Genomic DNA, 16,215 nt, shown 5'->3' with positions numbered 1-16,215 from the left:
TTTAAGTATGTTTACATATATATGTATGTCGATATATACATATATATAACTATATATATATATATATATGTTTAAGATCACAGATATTCTATGTAATTCTGCTGCTTTGCATAATTCACGCGTATGTCTGTATTCCATGATTTCAACTCTTCTTCTTCTCCTGCTGCTTTCTCTACTGATTCTGAGTGTGCTTTACATTTGATGTATTTTTCTGCTACTTCAGCTGCTTTTACAAATATGTTATATAGTTTGTATATATATATATATGTATATATATAGATATATATGGGGTTGTTAGTGTATATGTGGCTAAAAATTAGTTAATGTCTGTTCTATACATGTGTATATATATATATATATATGAGTGTGTGTGTGTGTATTTGTGGCTACTCATATAAATTACGCAGGGTTGTATTTTGTCAAGCATGTGGCGCCATCTGTTGTCCTAAACGTGTGCTGCTTGCTTAGGTACTTTACTATATAGATCAAAGACCTTGAATACAGTGTGTGTGTGTGTGTGTGTGTGTGTGTGTTTGTGTGTGTCTATGTATGTAGATATGTATGTGGTATACGTTCTAGTTGCTTTTGCACTCAACATACGCACAAAAGTTTGCTACAATTGATCCGCTTCCTTAGCTAACAGTTCACTTTGCTTTGCTTTGCTCCGCTCTGTTTTCGCAACTATATACATACACATATATATATATATATTTATATACATGTATATGCATATATTTATATGTATATAAGTGTGTAGATCTTTACTTGTTAAACTAATGTTACTTGTTATTGTATCAACTCGCTAATATCGCCATCATTCTCCATCATTATGTTGATCAACATCATTATTATCATGCTGCTCATCATCATCGTCATCATTATGCGTCATTACTTAAAAAGTTACATCACGTGTTCACTGTTCTTTTTCTATATCATTACTATCGTATATGTATATATGTATATATGTATGTATATACATATATTTATGCATTAATGTATATATATATATGTATATTTACCATTATAATTTAGTATAATTTTTTTATTTTTTGTTTTTTTTTTTCTTTTATTTTTTTCTTTACTTTCTTGAGATATATAGATATATATATATATATATATTTATATATCTCAATTAGATTCCTGCTACAACATTCACGCTGTACTTCTCCCTCTTCTTCTTCTTCCTCTTCTCCTGCTTTACTAAAATATTGTATAGAAAAAAAAAATATGATCAACGCTTCAATTTTTCTTCTTCTCTATTTCACACTAAAGTACGACATATTTTATTTTTGTTTTGTTTTGTTTATCTTATCCTTTTGCTTCTCCCCTTTCGCTAGGGAGCCAAAACTGCTTCATGTGTGTGTGTGTGTGTGTGGCTGTGTGTGTAGGTGTGTATGGTTTCTTTTGCATTAAAAAAAATATTATCGCTCTTGGTATAAACTTCAACAATTTGACATCGTTTGGCTATATACATTTATACACATGTATGTGTGTGTGTATGTATATATATATGCCTTTACTTATGCCTTTGCCTGCGATCTCTATACCTATCTCGCTCTCTTTTTTGCAGTTTTGCTTTAAATATATATATATATATTTATATATATGTATATGTGTGTGTGTGTTTGTGTGTATGCGCTATGCTTCAGTAAAATGTAGCAAATTCTATTTGCCAGTTTTTGTTTTTGTTATTTTGTTTTTCTCTGTTGTTGTTTGCCTCGTTTTTAGTTCTTTGTTTTTATATAAGTAATAAAATATGTACATATTGTATTTATATATATATATACACACACACGTACATGTATATGCATATGTGTTTGTGTGTGTGTGTGCATATCTATGTTTGTGTGTGTGTGTGTGTGTGTGTCTAAGCTTTCTGCGCTTGTTGTCGCTTAAGTAAGTTCAAAATTGTTGCTGTTGCTATCTCTTTCTCGCTGCTGCTGCTCCAGTTGCTGCTGCTGCTGCTGTTGTTGTCTCGCTCTCATCAATTGTAGTTGTAATTGTTGTAGTTGCTATGCAAATAGTTTGCGAAATTGTTGTTGTTGCTGCTGCTGCTGCTGATGTTGTTGTTGTTGTTGTTGTTGTTGTTATTGTTGTTATTATTATAATAGTAGTAGTAATAATAATAATAATTTAATAACAAACTAAAATCGTTTCACTATTGCGGCAGCTCGTCCTTTGTATCGACCGGGCTGGGTGACAGAAATTTGCGCACATATTTGGGAAAATGCGTTTTCTCGTGCGCCTTGAGGATCGTCGAGCGTGAGAATGTCTTTCCGCACATGTGGCATCTGAAGGGTCGTTCACCTGTAAGTTCCCCGCAAATGGTGCAACAGTTGTTGTTGTTGTTGTTGATGATTTTTTTTGTTTTGTTATTTTTTTTTTTTTGCATTTTGCGGGTTTACAAAAGGAAGTTCAATATGTCAATATATTTTCAATATATTTATAGTATATTAAAAACAAGTAAGGAAATGCTCATAGAAATGTGTTTGTGTGTGTGTGTGTGTGTGTGTGTGTGTGTGTGTGATCTGTGTGATCTGATTTGTGGCAATTGGCTGTCTTAACAGCTCTCGGAAGGGTGAGCTTTCGAAGGAGCTTTATTTAAGCTCAATTTGTAAGCGCTTTGAAATTATATTCATCCGAGCTTTAGACCTTTAAGTCTATGCCAGAGTGAGCATGAGCTTTGAAGTGATTGCGCGAAATAGAAATATTTTAATTAAAGCTCTATAGACACTGATTAAGCATTGAGCGCCTCTTTCAATACTATTCGAAATATTAAATGGAGTTTCCAACATTTAAATCTTTGCAAAAGCTTCCTCAAAATGAATTGAAGTTTTCAGTGTCATTAGTCTTAAATCAATTATTAGAAAGCTGAATGTGCTTTTAGGCTATACTGATGATTCAAGAATGGAATCATATTTATATAATATATATATTGAAGAAGTCGATTTGATTTAAGTACGTTATATACTCCATATATGAATGCGTTAAGATTAATTTCTTTCATTGAGGAGCTTCAATCATATGCTTCTTGTATAGTTAGCTTAAGATTTGTTCAGCACAAGCTGAAATGGTTGATCAAACGTTGAAGCTTTTCAGATGTATAGACATGTATAATATGGATGGAATATACATATGTGCATACGATATACTCATTAGGAAGAGCTGATGTATAGACGAGAGATCATATGGAATATATGTATCTATATATACATATGTATGATTTCTTCCTAACTGAGCTTTAGTTATGTTAAAAAAAAGTTGATCAAATTACAAATTTGAATCGAGAGAGAGAGTAAAATATATGTAAATTTGTGTGTGTGTGTGTGTGTGTGTGTGTGTATGGGTATGTGTGTAAAATTGAGTGAGCAACTGTTCAGCTAGGCTGCTTGGAGACTTACCCGTGTGCACGCGACAATGATCTTTCATGTGGTGGCGCAGCTTAAACGCTTTGCCACAAAACTCACATTTAAATGGTCGATCACCTGTATGTACCGACAAATGCGTGATCAGTGATGTAACATCGGGAAAACTTTTAGCACAGAACTTACACATGACAACACTATTCGGATCACTTGACGCGGCTAGCAGCGAGGCGGCCGACGAGCCGGACTGCGCCGCTCCCGACGAGCCGGACTGCGCCGCTGCCGACGCTGCGGCGGACGTTGAGGGCGACGAGGAGCCGCCGCCGCCGCCGCCGCCGCTGCCACTGCCGCCCATTCCCATACCACCACCACAAGCACCACCACCGCCGCTGCCGCCGCCGCCACTGCCACTGCCCGGGCCAGAGTTGCCCAGCAGCAGGGCAGCGGATGTGCCCGCCATGCCGCCATTTCCGGATGTTGATGAGCCGCCCAGTCCAAGGCGACCGCCAGCACCGCTGGAGCCGGGCGCTCCGCTGCCGACGGCTGCCTCCAGGCAGCTGGCCGTCAGGTTTTGTATGGTGCAGCTGACTATCTCCATGTCAATGCCGAAGGCGGCGGCCATAGCGGCGGCCTGCTCCTGCGGATCGCTGCTGCCGGCGCTGGCCGCCATTGCCGCTTGGAACGCGAACGGCTGCGACAGGTGCGACAGGTTCAGATCGTGGGCGGTGCGCAGCTGCGAGTGCAGCAGGGCGGTGGGGTCGGGGAACTTCAGCGAGTGCGAGAACAAGTGACTCGTTAGTTTGCTTTGGTTGGGGAACGAGGCGCCGCAGTACACGCACGTCAACAGGCGCAGCGGCGCTGTCTGTGGCTGCTGCTCGTGGGCAGCGGCTGCCGCGGCAACGGCTGCGGCGGCGGCGGCTGCGGCTGCGGCGGCTGCGCTGCTGCTGCTGCTGCTGCTGCTGCTCATGCCGCCGCCGAGCATCGCGCCAACGCCCACAGCGTGTTGTTGGGGCGATTCGGACGTTTCCTGGAACAAACACCAAACAAAAATCCAACATCAACTTCTTTACTACGTCTCTTTTTGTTTTTTTTTGTGTTTTTTTTTTTTTTATTATTATTTTGCATTTTTGGTTATTTTTGGAATTTTTCAGTTTCAGTTTTTGCTTGCAGTCGATCGATCGATAGTTTTTGCTTAGCTCTCTTTGTTATCGATATATATATGAATGCCATTTATCTGTGTGTGTTTTTTTTTTTACATTATGTATCTTTTTTTTATCGCTTCTCATTCATTTCTTTTTGCTTTTCTTCGTTTTCTTTGTCTTTTTACAACTAGAATTAACTACATTTTGTTTTGTTCTCTTTTCGATTTTTCTCTTTATGCCTTTTTGTGTTTTTGTTCTTTGCAACCTCTCATGGAAAATCAACAAAAAATATTTAAAACAAAAAGATTTTTTTTTTAAGAATTCAAAAAAAAAAATATAAAAAAAAAATTGACTTTTTTCATACTTTTTGCTTGCTGTTGTTGTACTTTTTACTTTGAAGGGACAGAAGAAAGAAAGAGACATCAAGATAGGTATATCTATATACATATATCTATATATATCTATATGCATATAAGTATATATATACATATATATATATATATATATATATATATATATATATATATATATATATATATATATGTATATATATATATACTTATATATATATGTCTATATATATATTTATATATATAAATCTTTATATAGGAGGCTAAGAGATGAATAGAGCGACAGAGAAAGAAAGATGGAGTTTGATGTATATATATATGGACATATATATATATCTATATATATATATTTATATATATATACATGGATATGCATATATATATATATACACACACACATATATATATATATATATATATATATATATATATATATATATATATATATATATATATATATAAGGTATATATTTATATATACATATAAAGTTGGAGTTTCAACATGAAAGAAATCAGTATAATATGATAAGTAAGGAAAATTATTAAACAAAAATTACTTATATTGAGTTTTCTTCTTCTTCTTCTATATGTGAGCTCCCAAGAGAAAGGATGATCAACAACAACAGAATATCAAAGTTTACGTTTACAGTTATTTAAACAAATCAGCTGTACTTTAAGATTCAACTATTGCCTCTGCTCGCTAACGCATCAAATATTTTGGATACTCTATATATACTATATATGTATATATAGAGTAAGAAATATAAAAGTGAGATATATTTATATATATATTTATATATATAAATATATATATATTTTTTTACACAAAATTTAAAATGAGAAAAAGAAAAATCAGACGGAGAACAACATAAAAATCAAAGAAATAAACTATTTGAAATTAATTGATATGTATATATGTATATATATATATATATATATATATATATATATATATATATATATATATATATACTTGAGATTTATGTGGAGCGTGTTGAAGTAGTATCAGGGAGTGGAAACTAAACTGGGGAGGAGAGTCTGGCTCTGATAGCCTGGCTCAAGTCAAAGCTGCTCAACTCTTAACTCTATATTTGGATATAAATATATATATATATATATATATAATATAAATAAATATAGATATATATTTATATACTCGTGTTGCCAGTAAAAAACAAGAGGGGGGTATTCAGCATGTCTTTCGTTGTGTATTTTGTTGTAGTTGTTTATTATCTATAACTGCTTTTGCTTTATATTCTTTCATTGAATTTTGCTTCTTCCTTTTTTTTTCTTTTTGGTTTTTTGTAAGTTATTTGCATTTCTAGAATTTCGGTTCATATACATATATATATAATATATATATGTATAGTTTTTGTTTTTGTCTTTTGCTTTCAAGAAGTTGAATTTCGATTTTTGTTTGGGCGTTGTTCGAAAAACGTCGCATAATCGTACGTTAGGATTTGTTTTTGTTTTTGGTTTGTTTTTTTGGTTTTTTGTTTGATTTTGTTTCATTTTATTTTGTTTTGGTTTTTGGTTTTATTTCATTTGGTTTGACTTTTGGTTTTTGGTTTTACATATATATTTTTCTTTTTGTTTGTTTTTTTTTTTTTAACATAATTTATATTATTATTTTTGTTAACTTATTTGTACAAAAATGATTAAACTTAAATTTCACGAGCTGCATTTTGCAACTTCGTTAATTTTTCGCGAGCATTCGCTTTTCTCGGTAATTTTGGTTGAATTGAGTAACGCTTAGCGGTGCGCGGAACTAGTTCTTTTAAATCATGAACAAAATTTTGCTTTGGCAAAAAATCGAAAAAACAAAACGAAAATATTTTCAAAAGATTTCAAATATGAAATTGAGTTCGATTCTGACATTTAACGTACTTTGCCCACTTCTTCTTTGCTTTTTAACTTTTTGTTGCTCAAAACCAAAAAAGAAATAAAACAAAACAAAATTTAACAACAACAAAATAATTAATTTAATAACAGTAGAAAAGTTACTAGGAAAAAAAACACGAATCAATGAAAAACTTGTTTGTTTTTGCCAATTTTTGCGTCAAAATTTTGTTTTTGGTTTTTAAAATAATTATAATAAATCATAAATGCTTATAAGAAATTTTGAAAAAAAATCAAGTACAATTAATAAACAATTTGTCCAAAAATATATATTAATAAAATAAAATAAACATACAACAGTTTTTGAAAACAGTAGAAAACAGAAAACTCAGCAGCTTCGCAGCTTTTATTCTTCTTGTTTCATTTCTCAGGCCAAATCGTGTTCTTTTTTGTTTTCGAAATTTTGAAGATTAAATCAAAAATAAAAAAACAATTGAAAATGTCAAATTCAAAAAGTATTTTCCAAGAAGTTTTCCTCCTTTTGTTTTTGTTTTTTTTTTTTTCCTGCAGACATACCGAAAATGGGAATGAGAATTCGAATTTGGTTTTAGATTTCACTTCTCTGAATAATTGAAAACTGAACTTTAAAAAAAAAAAACAAAAAAAAAATAGAACTAAAATTTGATTTGCAAAAAACGTAGATCAACTTCTTGACTAGATCGTAAACAAAAACAAAAAACATAAGAAAATTATTGGGAATGTGAAATCAAAGAAGGCATCAAACTCATCAAGTGGCCAAGTGGAGAACAACAAAGTACAGTCACAGCTCAACTTTCGGAAGGGAAGGAAAACGTTTTGAGAAACAATTGGGCGCTTTCGGGGTGTTTTGGGAGACGGCAATCAGAGACTAGATCCATATGTTATGATCATTCAAGGCAGCTGGCAACGCCGTCCGACTCTATAGTGAAAGCTGGCAACGCCTATGTAGTACGATTCGCTGTTGGCAATGCCAGACGCGTTACAAAAATAGGCTCGACTAGAGATGAATATACATACATAGATAGTAGTCGTTAATACAGTCGTTAATACATGAACTAATACATAAGTGATATATGTATATATATAAACATATATATAGCCCTATATATAGATATATATTTATATATATATATATATGAAAACAGTGAAATACCTAGAGTAATAGACAGATCTGTTGACTTATACATATACATAAATATGCCACATAGAAACGAGTCACAATAACATATTCTGTCCGGAATTCGTCCGTTGTCAGCACATCTGGTAACACTGGCGGCCCACGCGAATTCAAATTCGAAACTTAGTCTTAAATACCTTTTGTGGAGTACAACAGCAATAGATGATATATGGCACAAGGGCATATATTATGTATATATACGAGTATATAGTAAATATATATTTTATAAAACAGACAGAGCATAGTTGTTAAAAAGAGTTAGGCAGATAAACAGATAGAGAGAGAGAGAGAGAGAGAGAGAGAGAGAGATATATATAGAGATAGACAGTTAGAAAAAAACGTAATAGACAGATAGTTATTTAGACAGATAGACAGATAGATAGAGATAGAGAGAGAGAGATAGAGTTAGAGAGAGACAAAATAAAAATGAATAACGTTCTTGAACAACATCGAGGTATAAAAAACATCAACAAGTAAAATACAACAAACACACGCACACACACACACACGCGTTCGCACGCACACGCTCTCAAAAATAAAAGTGAAAAATATGGAAACACTGTTTTAAGCTGAGACAAATCCCTGGAAATAAATCCCACAACGCTGAGTGCAAAATAGGAAAAAACCAAAAATCAACCAATAACTAAAATTCAATGAAATCCTTAACAGGAAACTAAAGCTTAAAGAAGCCAACTAAATAACAGCTTTAAACAATTTCAGAATGTCCTCTAGCTGCCCAAATCTCAATTTTGTCCAACTAGCCTACCCTTTGCTCGCTACTTGACGAGAATTCTCAATTGTGGACGAATGCTTGATTCTCTCGTTTCCCAATAAGTTTCGTACTCGCTACTTCAGCTCTCATACGTTTGCCTCGTCTATGCCCACTCGTCGCTCCTCTCAGCATTCTTCTGTCCATTTACCTATTATCAGTCACGTCTTTTGTTTAGCTTATTATCGATATTCGTTACTATTTGAAGTGCGTTTTGGCAATTCTCGAGACTTGATTTTATTTACCATTGTAGTCTACTCGTTGCTTTCCATATCTGTGTCTTTTCACTCGTTCAGTTGTCTCGTCTAAAGTCTTGCTCCTCGTTACTTTTACTAGTTTTATAATCATTACAATCTCTATCTTTCAACTTACATCTAAACATCGTGCTAGACCTAGTCGCTTGTTACTCCAGTATTAGTGTCTCTATACGCGTCACTCGTCGCTCTATTACTCAGTTCTCGCTACTCGTTACTTTTACTAGTTTCATAATCAATAGAGCCTCTATGCTTCAAGTTAGATCTATACGTCGTGCTAGACCTAGTCGCTCGTTTCTTCAGTATCTGTGTCTCTATACGCGCCACTCGTCGCTCTAATACTCGCTACACGTTACTTTTCAATGTTTCAATATCTAAGCCTACATCTCGTTACTTTTCGCAACACCTAAAGACTCGATACTCGTTACCTTTATTCAGTAATCTCGGTCGGCTTAGTCTCGTCTCTCATAAGACTCGCTTCTTGAGTCTCGCTACTCGTCATTTAGCTTTGCCTCGTCACTCGTTACTCATAGATGCTAGAGTCACACTACTCGTTGCTCTGTCCGATCTCTTGGCATTCCGGTTAGGTTAGTCTCGTCACTTTCCTACTCGTTTCGACAAGTCGAGACAAGTCGACAAGTCACTCTCATTTTCTTGCTAATTCCGTCCGATTTTGCTGTCTCGTTAGCATCTTCACAATTACTAGCTCACCTGATCCTCTGTAAGATGATGGCAATTGTTTTGTTTAGATAGTTTTGAATAATAGTTGTACTAATACGAATGCAATTCATTGAACATTGTAAAATGATAATCTAAGACAATGAAAATCATATACAGTAAACATACATAGAGACATACATACATACATACAGACAATACATACATATATATAAATATGTATTATTGAAAATGTCACATAGAGTATATAACGAAAAAAATAAATACATTTAGCTTATGGAAAAATAGAACACACACATTTACCATTTACATAAACGAACAACGAACGAACGATTTATGTAAAAGCGTTCCACATTTAGATAATACATAGATATATCAGAAAAAAAAATACATATTTTATATATGTAAACGAGTGTAGGTGTGTGTGGCAGTGTGTGTGTGTGTGTGTGTAGGTGTACGTGTGTATGTGTATAGCATCAATGTTGTTAATTTGAGTTTAGATTTTAGATTTTCTTTTCTTTTTTGTTTTTTCTTCTTTTCTTTATATTTTCGTTGATTTTTGTTTTGTTTTCTTTTTATTATATAACTTAAAAAACACCAAAAGCGCTTTAGTACGATATATTTTTTGTTGTTTATAATTAATGCATTTTTATAGATAATATTTATAGTTTTTTTTTTCTTTTTCTTTTCTTTCTATTTTTTTTTCTTTTTTTCTGTTAATTGCACAACGTTCAGGGAACATGTTTGGTTTTTTACTGGACCCCTCTTGTTTTTTAGCTTGAATTGATAAAATTTGAGTATACTAATATCAAATATCTACTTCTTCTTCATTCTGTTTTTTTGTCTTGATTTTTTTTTTTTTTTTTTGATTATTATTATTATAGAGTATGTAAAAGCACAACACACAGTTTGACACATTGAAATATTTTTAGTTGATAGTTAATTAAACAGCGAGAGATAGAGACAGAGAGAGATAGATAGATAGATTGATAGGTAGATACAGATAGAGATAGACAGAGAGAGAGAGAGAGAGAGAGACACAGAGAGAGCGTGTAAGACAAAGAGAGCAAGTTAAGTAGCAAAAAGTCACATACATTAGTATATAGTACATTAGTATTAAATATATTCAAAGTATTTCAAATTAATAAACAAATCAAGAAGAAAGAAACAAAAAATATTCCACTAGTGAAACATATGCTAAATTATCGATTGGAAATCGCCTTGCGGCATGGAAATTGTGTGTATAAAAGCAAAAATTTCAATTCAAATTTTTGGGATTTTTCTCAGCTCGGGAATGGTCCAAATTTTATGTGCAGTCAAATTGGGTTCAATTTTCTTTTCATTTTGAATTTTGGTTTTCGTTTTTTGAATTTTGATTAATTTTTTTTCGTTTCTTTTTTAGGGGTTTTTGGTTTTATACGGTTTTTTTTTTTTTTTTTTTTTTTTTTTTTTTATAAAGCGCAAAATCTAAGTGTGGAATTATGTAATTTTTTGTGTATTTTCTTTTGGTATTTTTGTTATTTTTTTTTATGATTATACTTAAGCTAAGAAATAGTACAAAACATGCAAAAATTACTAGAATATGATATGGTATACAGAGGCAAGTGTGAAGGCTACGAGTTGCAATAAGTGTTAGAAGAAAGTCAAAGCTTATATATACATATATAAATATATAGATGTGTGTGGGGGTGTGTGGGAGTGTGTGTGTGTTTGTGTGTGTATTGTTAAGAAAATATAAAAATAAGTGTGTAAACTCATAGAGAAAAAGTTGGGAATTGGGATCAACTTTAAAGTGAAGAGTGAAGAGGAAGAGCTTCGAAAAATTAGAGAAAGTTAAGAGAGATCTACGCCAAGTAAGCCCAAACAGAAAACAACAAAACTCATGGCAAAAAATAACTAGTTCAGAAATATAGAGAAGGAATAATATCTAGGAGAACCAAAAATTGACTAGAAACATTCAGCTTTGTATTATGCGTGTATATATATTCTATAAATGTAGACGAGCCTTAGAGTGAAGTCTAAAAAAAAGTATCGATGGGATTCCAGTGCGCCCTTTTAAGAAGTAAAATGAAGAATCGATTAGCTATCGATAAATATCGATATAGCAGTATATTTTCTAGCGAGGCATAGATCGAACCGACTATCTTCGACACAATCAAGGCGACTATAGAGCTCTGAACAAAATTGATTTGGCGGAACATTAATTGGGCTAGAATTAAGTTTGTACTCCATTGAATTATCGATAAATATCGCTGCACAATCAATTGCAATGAATACGAATTGAATTAGGAAATCTAGATTGAATTCTTTAATGTGTCCAACTGCATATTCAATCCGTGGCCAGTCGAGGCACCACTGCACCACTGACTTAGAAAAGCAAGCAGCAACAACAACAACAGCAACAGCAACAGGAACAACCACTCAATATGCACATATAGCATATATATCTGTATGATGTGGCCATGTTGCGTGATTTGCCTTTTGGGCGACCTTTTTTCAATTTTGCTTTTCCTTTACTTTTCCATTTTTTCTTTTTCCTATTCCTGGTGCCAAAGTCGCTTTCCATTAGGCAAATTGCGGTGCGGCGCGCTTGTCGCCACAAACGAAATGCGGCTTATTATTCAATAAGGCTGCGGCAGCAATGTGGGTCACAACAACATGTTTCACTCTCTCCATGCATGTGTGTGTGAGTGTGTGTGTGTGTGTGTGTGTGTGCGGTCAAAGAGCCAATTTGCATTACACACAGCTGGCCACAGTGGGCTGGGCCAGCGTATTAGCCCAGCTAGCGCATTCGCATCTTGAACCAAGCTATATACATATGTATGTATGTATATGCCTGCAATTGTTTTGCAATCGAAGCGAAGTGGCAGCATCATTTGGCGCTATGTCGTTGAACTGTTGCAAGTTCAACGCGCCACCTTTTTGGCTAATGGAATCATTAACAGCGCCAGCAGACGACAAAGGGACAGACGGCCGACAAGCGACATGCGACAAGCGACGTCAGTTCGACTGCCTGGCTAAAGTCTCTCTAGCTTCTCGCCCACTCATTCCGTTTAATGTCCTGCGCTGCGTCTGTCAGTCAGCGTCCAGGACACTCACACCAGGCCAGGCCAGGCCAGGCCAGGCCAACCTAGCTGCATCGACAGGCCGTCCACAGGCTTTGCCATCCATGTCAACGTCTGCGTCATCGTCTTGCGACTTTTCGCTCGTCGTCGCCATAATAATAATCAAATATCGATCGATGTGCGTCTGGTTTTGGTTTTTGGGCTCTTGCCTTCTTGGCACGACAATTTTCGACGCTCGACGCTCGACGGTCGACGGCCTTCCACCAATATATACTCTAAGCTAGAGTCCAAGCTAATTCTAATGCAATATGATGAATATATACGATATATATTATATAATATAATATATAATTTGATCTGCTGGCATTTCACATTCTCTGATTATGGTACTTCTCTTAGCAAGATACTCTAGCCTCCAATTCTGTTATATATATAGTTTATTCTTCTGGATTCTATCTTTTTCTGGTTATTCTCATTCCAAGATTCCAAGGAATTTGTTGTGAAATGTTATGTAGTAGATATATGTAGTATATATAGTTTAATCTTTTTAGATGCTTCCATTTTCCTTTTTTTTTTTGCTCTTTCGGTACAAATAGTATATACAGTCGAGTCCCGATAATTCGAAATGCTAAGGGACTCCGTTTTTTTCCGAATTACAGGGAAATACAAATCATCGAGTTAGAATTTGTTGCGATTTATCGATTTAGCGGGCTACAAATTATCGAGACTCGACTGTATATAGTTCGATCTTCTAAATTTCCTCTTTCTGTGGTTATTCTTATGCTAACCAAGATTTCAAATTTGTTGTCAAGTGTATTATACAGTATCTGTTTTATCTGGTTTAGTTTAGTTTTTGGGCTCCTCAGTACACCATTTTCTCGAAATTTGTATCATTGTCTATACACATATAGAGATATATATAGTGTTTTCTCTTCCACCACTTCTCTTATTTTGGTTTCTCATTATTCTGGCCATCGGTATATTTATATATAGTTCGTTTCTCCAGCCTTTGGCTTACACTGTGGCTAGGGTATTTGCTAGTCGGCCATCTAATTGCCATTTTGTACAATTGCGTTTTTTCCTTCACTTAGCTGTCTTCTTTATTTTTTTGTTTTTATTTTATTTTATTATTTTTTTTTTTTTTTTTTGGCTAGGTCCTTTGGCTCCTTTTCCTTTACGCTGTCCCTTCTCCTTGGGCACTGCCCTCTTCCTCTTCTGTTCCTTTTACTTGCTCATTGCTTTTTAGTTTTCTTGCTTTGTTTGGCATTGTTTGTTGCACTTAAAGCTCTGTCCGCTCTGCCGCTGCACGTTTGTTGCTTCACTCGAATTTTAATATTAAAATCGCATTTTTAATGAAACTCGTTGAGCAGCTGCGCTCAGCCCCAACTCTGGCGCCCACTGCAGAAGGCCAAAATAGACGCAAATAGATGACGCATACGACGCATCTGGCAAGAGCAGCCAAATACACACACACACGCAGTCACACACACACACACACACACACACACATGCATGGGTTAGGGCAGCAGATAGCAAAGGGTTGCAGCCTTTACTAATTTTTTTGTCTGTTTTTTTTTTTTTTTGGGAGAGGGGTGGAAGTGTGGGTTTTGGTGCAGCAGCCGTTAGAGCGGAAGCGACTATTTGAAATATATATACATATATATATTTTATTTTTTTTTTTTCGTAATATTTTTGCACAAATTATTATGTATTGTTATAATTTTTGCCTTTTTCTATTTTGTTTCTTCTGCTGCTGTGCATTTGTGAGCAACAACGGCAAGAAGAGCAATGCAAACACACAACAATAACACACACACACACACACACAGTTAGACACATGCACATGTTGAGCTGCAATGGGCGCTCGAAAGTATGCAACAATATTTTAAGCGCTCGCTTTTTCGGCCTTTCGTGTGCTCCATGCGTGTGTGTGTGGGTGTGCGTGTGTGGTAGGAGTGTTTTGTAATATTTGTTTGTTTTAATATATGTATATTCATACATATATATGTACATATATTTTTGTGTGCGCCGTTTGACGTTTTGGTTATGGGGATTTCGTTTCTGTTATGGACTGCGCTGTTGCCTGATTTTTAATAAAAATAAAATACACACACACACACACACACACCCACACACACACATCAACACACACGCACCCACATCAAGGCTTGGGCAAAATGCAAACAGCTAAAGTAGTCGAAAGATACAAAAAAAAAAAAAAAAAAGGCAAAAATAAAAAAGAAAATGTGAAAATAAATATAAAAAGCGCAGCCCAAACAAAAGTCAGACATTGAATGCAGCACGCGTGGGTTCGGGAGTTGGACTCCACTTGGAATGGGGCACTGCAGCGCACACACGGGCTTAAAGCAGGCTTTTGGCCAACAACTTCAACTGGCCAAGTGCCAAGACATGCCAGCGAGTCAGTTAATGAAAAGCCAACGAAAGGCCATAAGCAACAACACTTTAGCTCATCTAAACTTGACGAGGCATTCGATATACTCATCGGAGTAAATTTGCCTTCTGGCACGCCCACAAAAAGGGCTGACCTCTGGCTAAAACTCATATTGCAGTGGAGTCAAGGGCAATCGATCCATAGTTGCTTGAGTTATCTTTCGTATGCATTTCTGCTATGCAACAGCAAAACTTGAGCAATCGAGAAATGCATATCAATAATTATCGATTTCAGTATATAGCATTTAGTTGACAGAAAACTGATAATTTTGCTATAAACTATACGTACCTATCGAATGTTATCGATATATTTATATACAGAAGGTATTGGCACTGGCAAAACGAACTACTTGAAAGTTTATTAAATTGTTTTACCAGTCCAACTGCTTATCGATAGCTTTCGATAAAACAATTTGATGAGCTCTATTTTAAGGTAAAACTAATTTTGGATATTTATCGATATTCAAATATGTTCCTTTATACATATGCTACATGCAGTTCACTCTATGTCGGACGCATGCAAGTCCAGTTGATTGACATAATAAAAAATCACGACTTATCGATAAATATATCAGAAATATATCGATATATGTATATGCATGCTTCTGCATGCATTTGACTGTTGCATGTTGATCACACCATTTGATGCCCGGCAAAGCCCACTTTAAGCCCTTGGCAAACATTCCGTTATGCTGAGCTATTAGCCAAGCCACTCCACTCCACGCCATTCCATTCCCCGCAAAAAATTGCGTTAACCATGGTTGGACCTGGCCCCTCCCCCCTTCACCAATCACCCAGCCTCAACACACGCGCTGCGAACGCATTCAGTGGCGCATGGTGCTGCGCCCAAAAATAAAAATAATAAAAATACAAAGCAACAAAACAAAAATATATACAAAAAAAAAAAAAAAAACACATAAAAAAAGAAGCACTTGAAAAACTTTGCAATCAACGCGGCGGACTGATTACAATGCCCGGGCAGCGCAGTCAGCGGCGACGCCAGCGCAGGCTCAGCGAGTAGAGTTGCGGAGAATGAGGAAGAGTGAGCGAGAGGGAGAGACACGTGAGGGTACGTGCACAAATGTG

At 35.2% G+C, this 16,215-nt stretch overlaps 1 protein-coding gene across 3 annotated transcripts in view; it reads right to left on the bottom strand.

The window, feature by feature from the left end:
* The window catches only part of LOC6585183 (pneumococcal serine-rich repeat protein), a 154,367-nt gene that overhangs the window by 18,672 nt on the left and 119,480 nt on the right, over positions 1-16,215 (bottom strand). Inside the window, exons 6-8 of one of the 3 annotated variants that reach the window (XM_044010642.1) lie at positions 3,552-4,392; positions 3,402-3,485; positions 2,085-2,307 (exon numbers count right to left, since the gene is read on the bottom strand). The exons of 1 other annotated variant lie outside the window; for it this stretch is intronic. In XM_044010642.1, coding sequence (XP_043866577.1) covers positions 2,159-2,307; positions 3,402-3,485; positions 3,552-4,392 — 1,074 coding nt within the window. In that variant the 3' untranslated portion in view covers positions 2,085-2,158. Of the gene's footprint in view, positions 1-2,084; positions 2,308-3,401; positions 4,393-16,215 lie in introns of those variants that run through there. One more of the 3 variants, XM_044010641.1, reaches the window with a different exon arrangement.

The sequence above is a fragment of the Drosophila mojavensis genome, unplaced genomic scaffold (genome assembly GCF_018153725.1).
Source record: "Drosophila mojavensis isolate 15081-1352.22 unplaced genomic scaffold, ASM1815372v1 contig_136, whole genome shotgun sequence".
NCBI classification, from domain to species: Eukaryota; Metazoa; Arthropoda; class Insecta; order Diptera; family Drosophilidae; genus Drosophila; species Drosophila mojavensis.
Note: the sequence above shows the minus strand (reverse complement) of the source record. Positions and strands in the feature narration are given on the sequence as shown.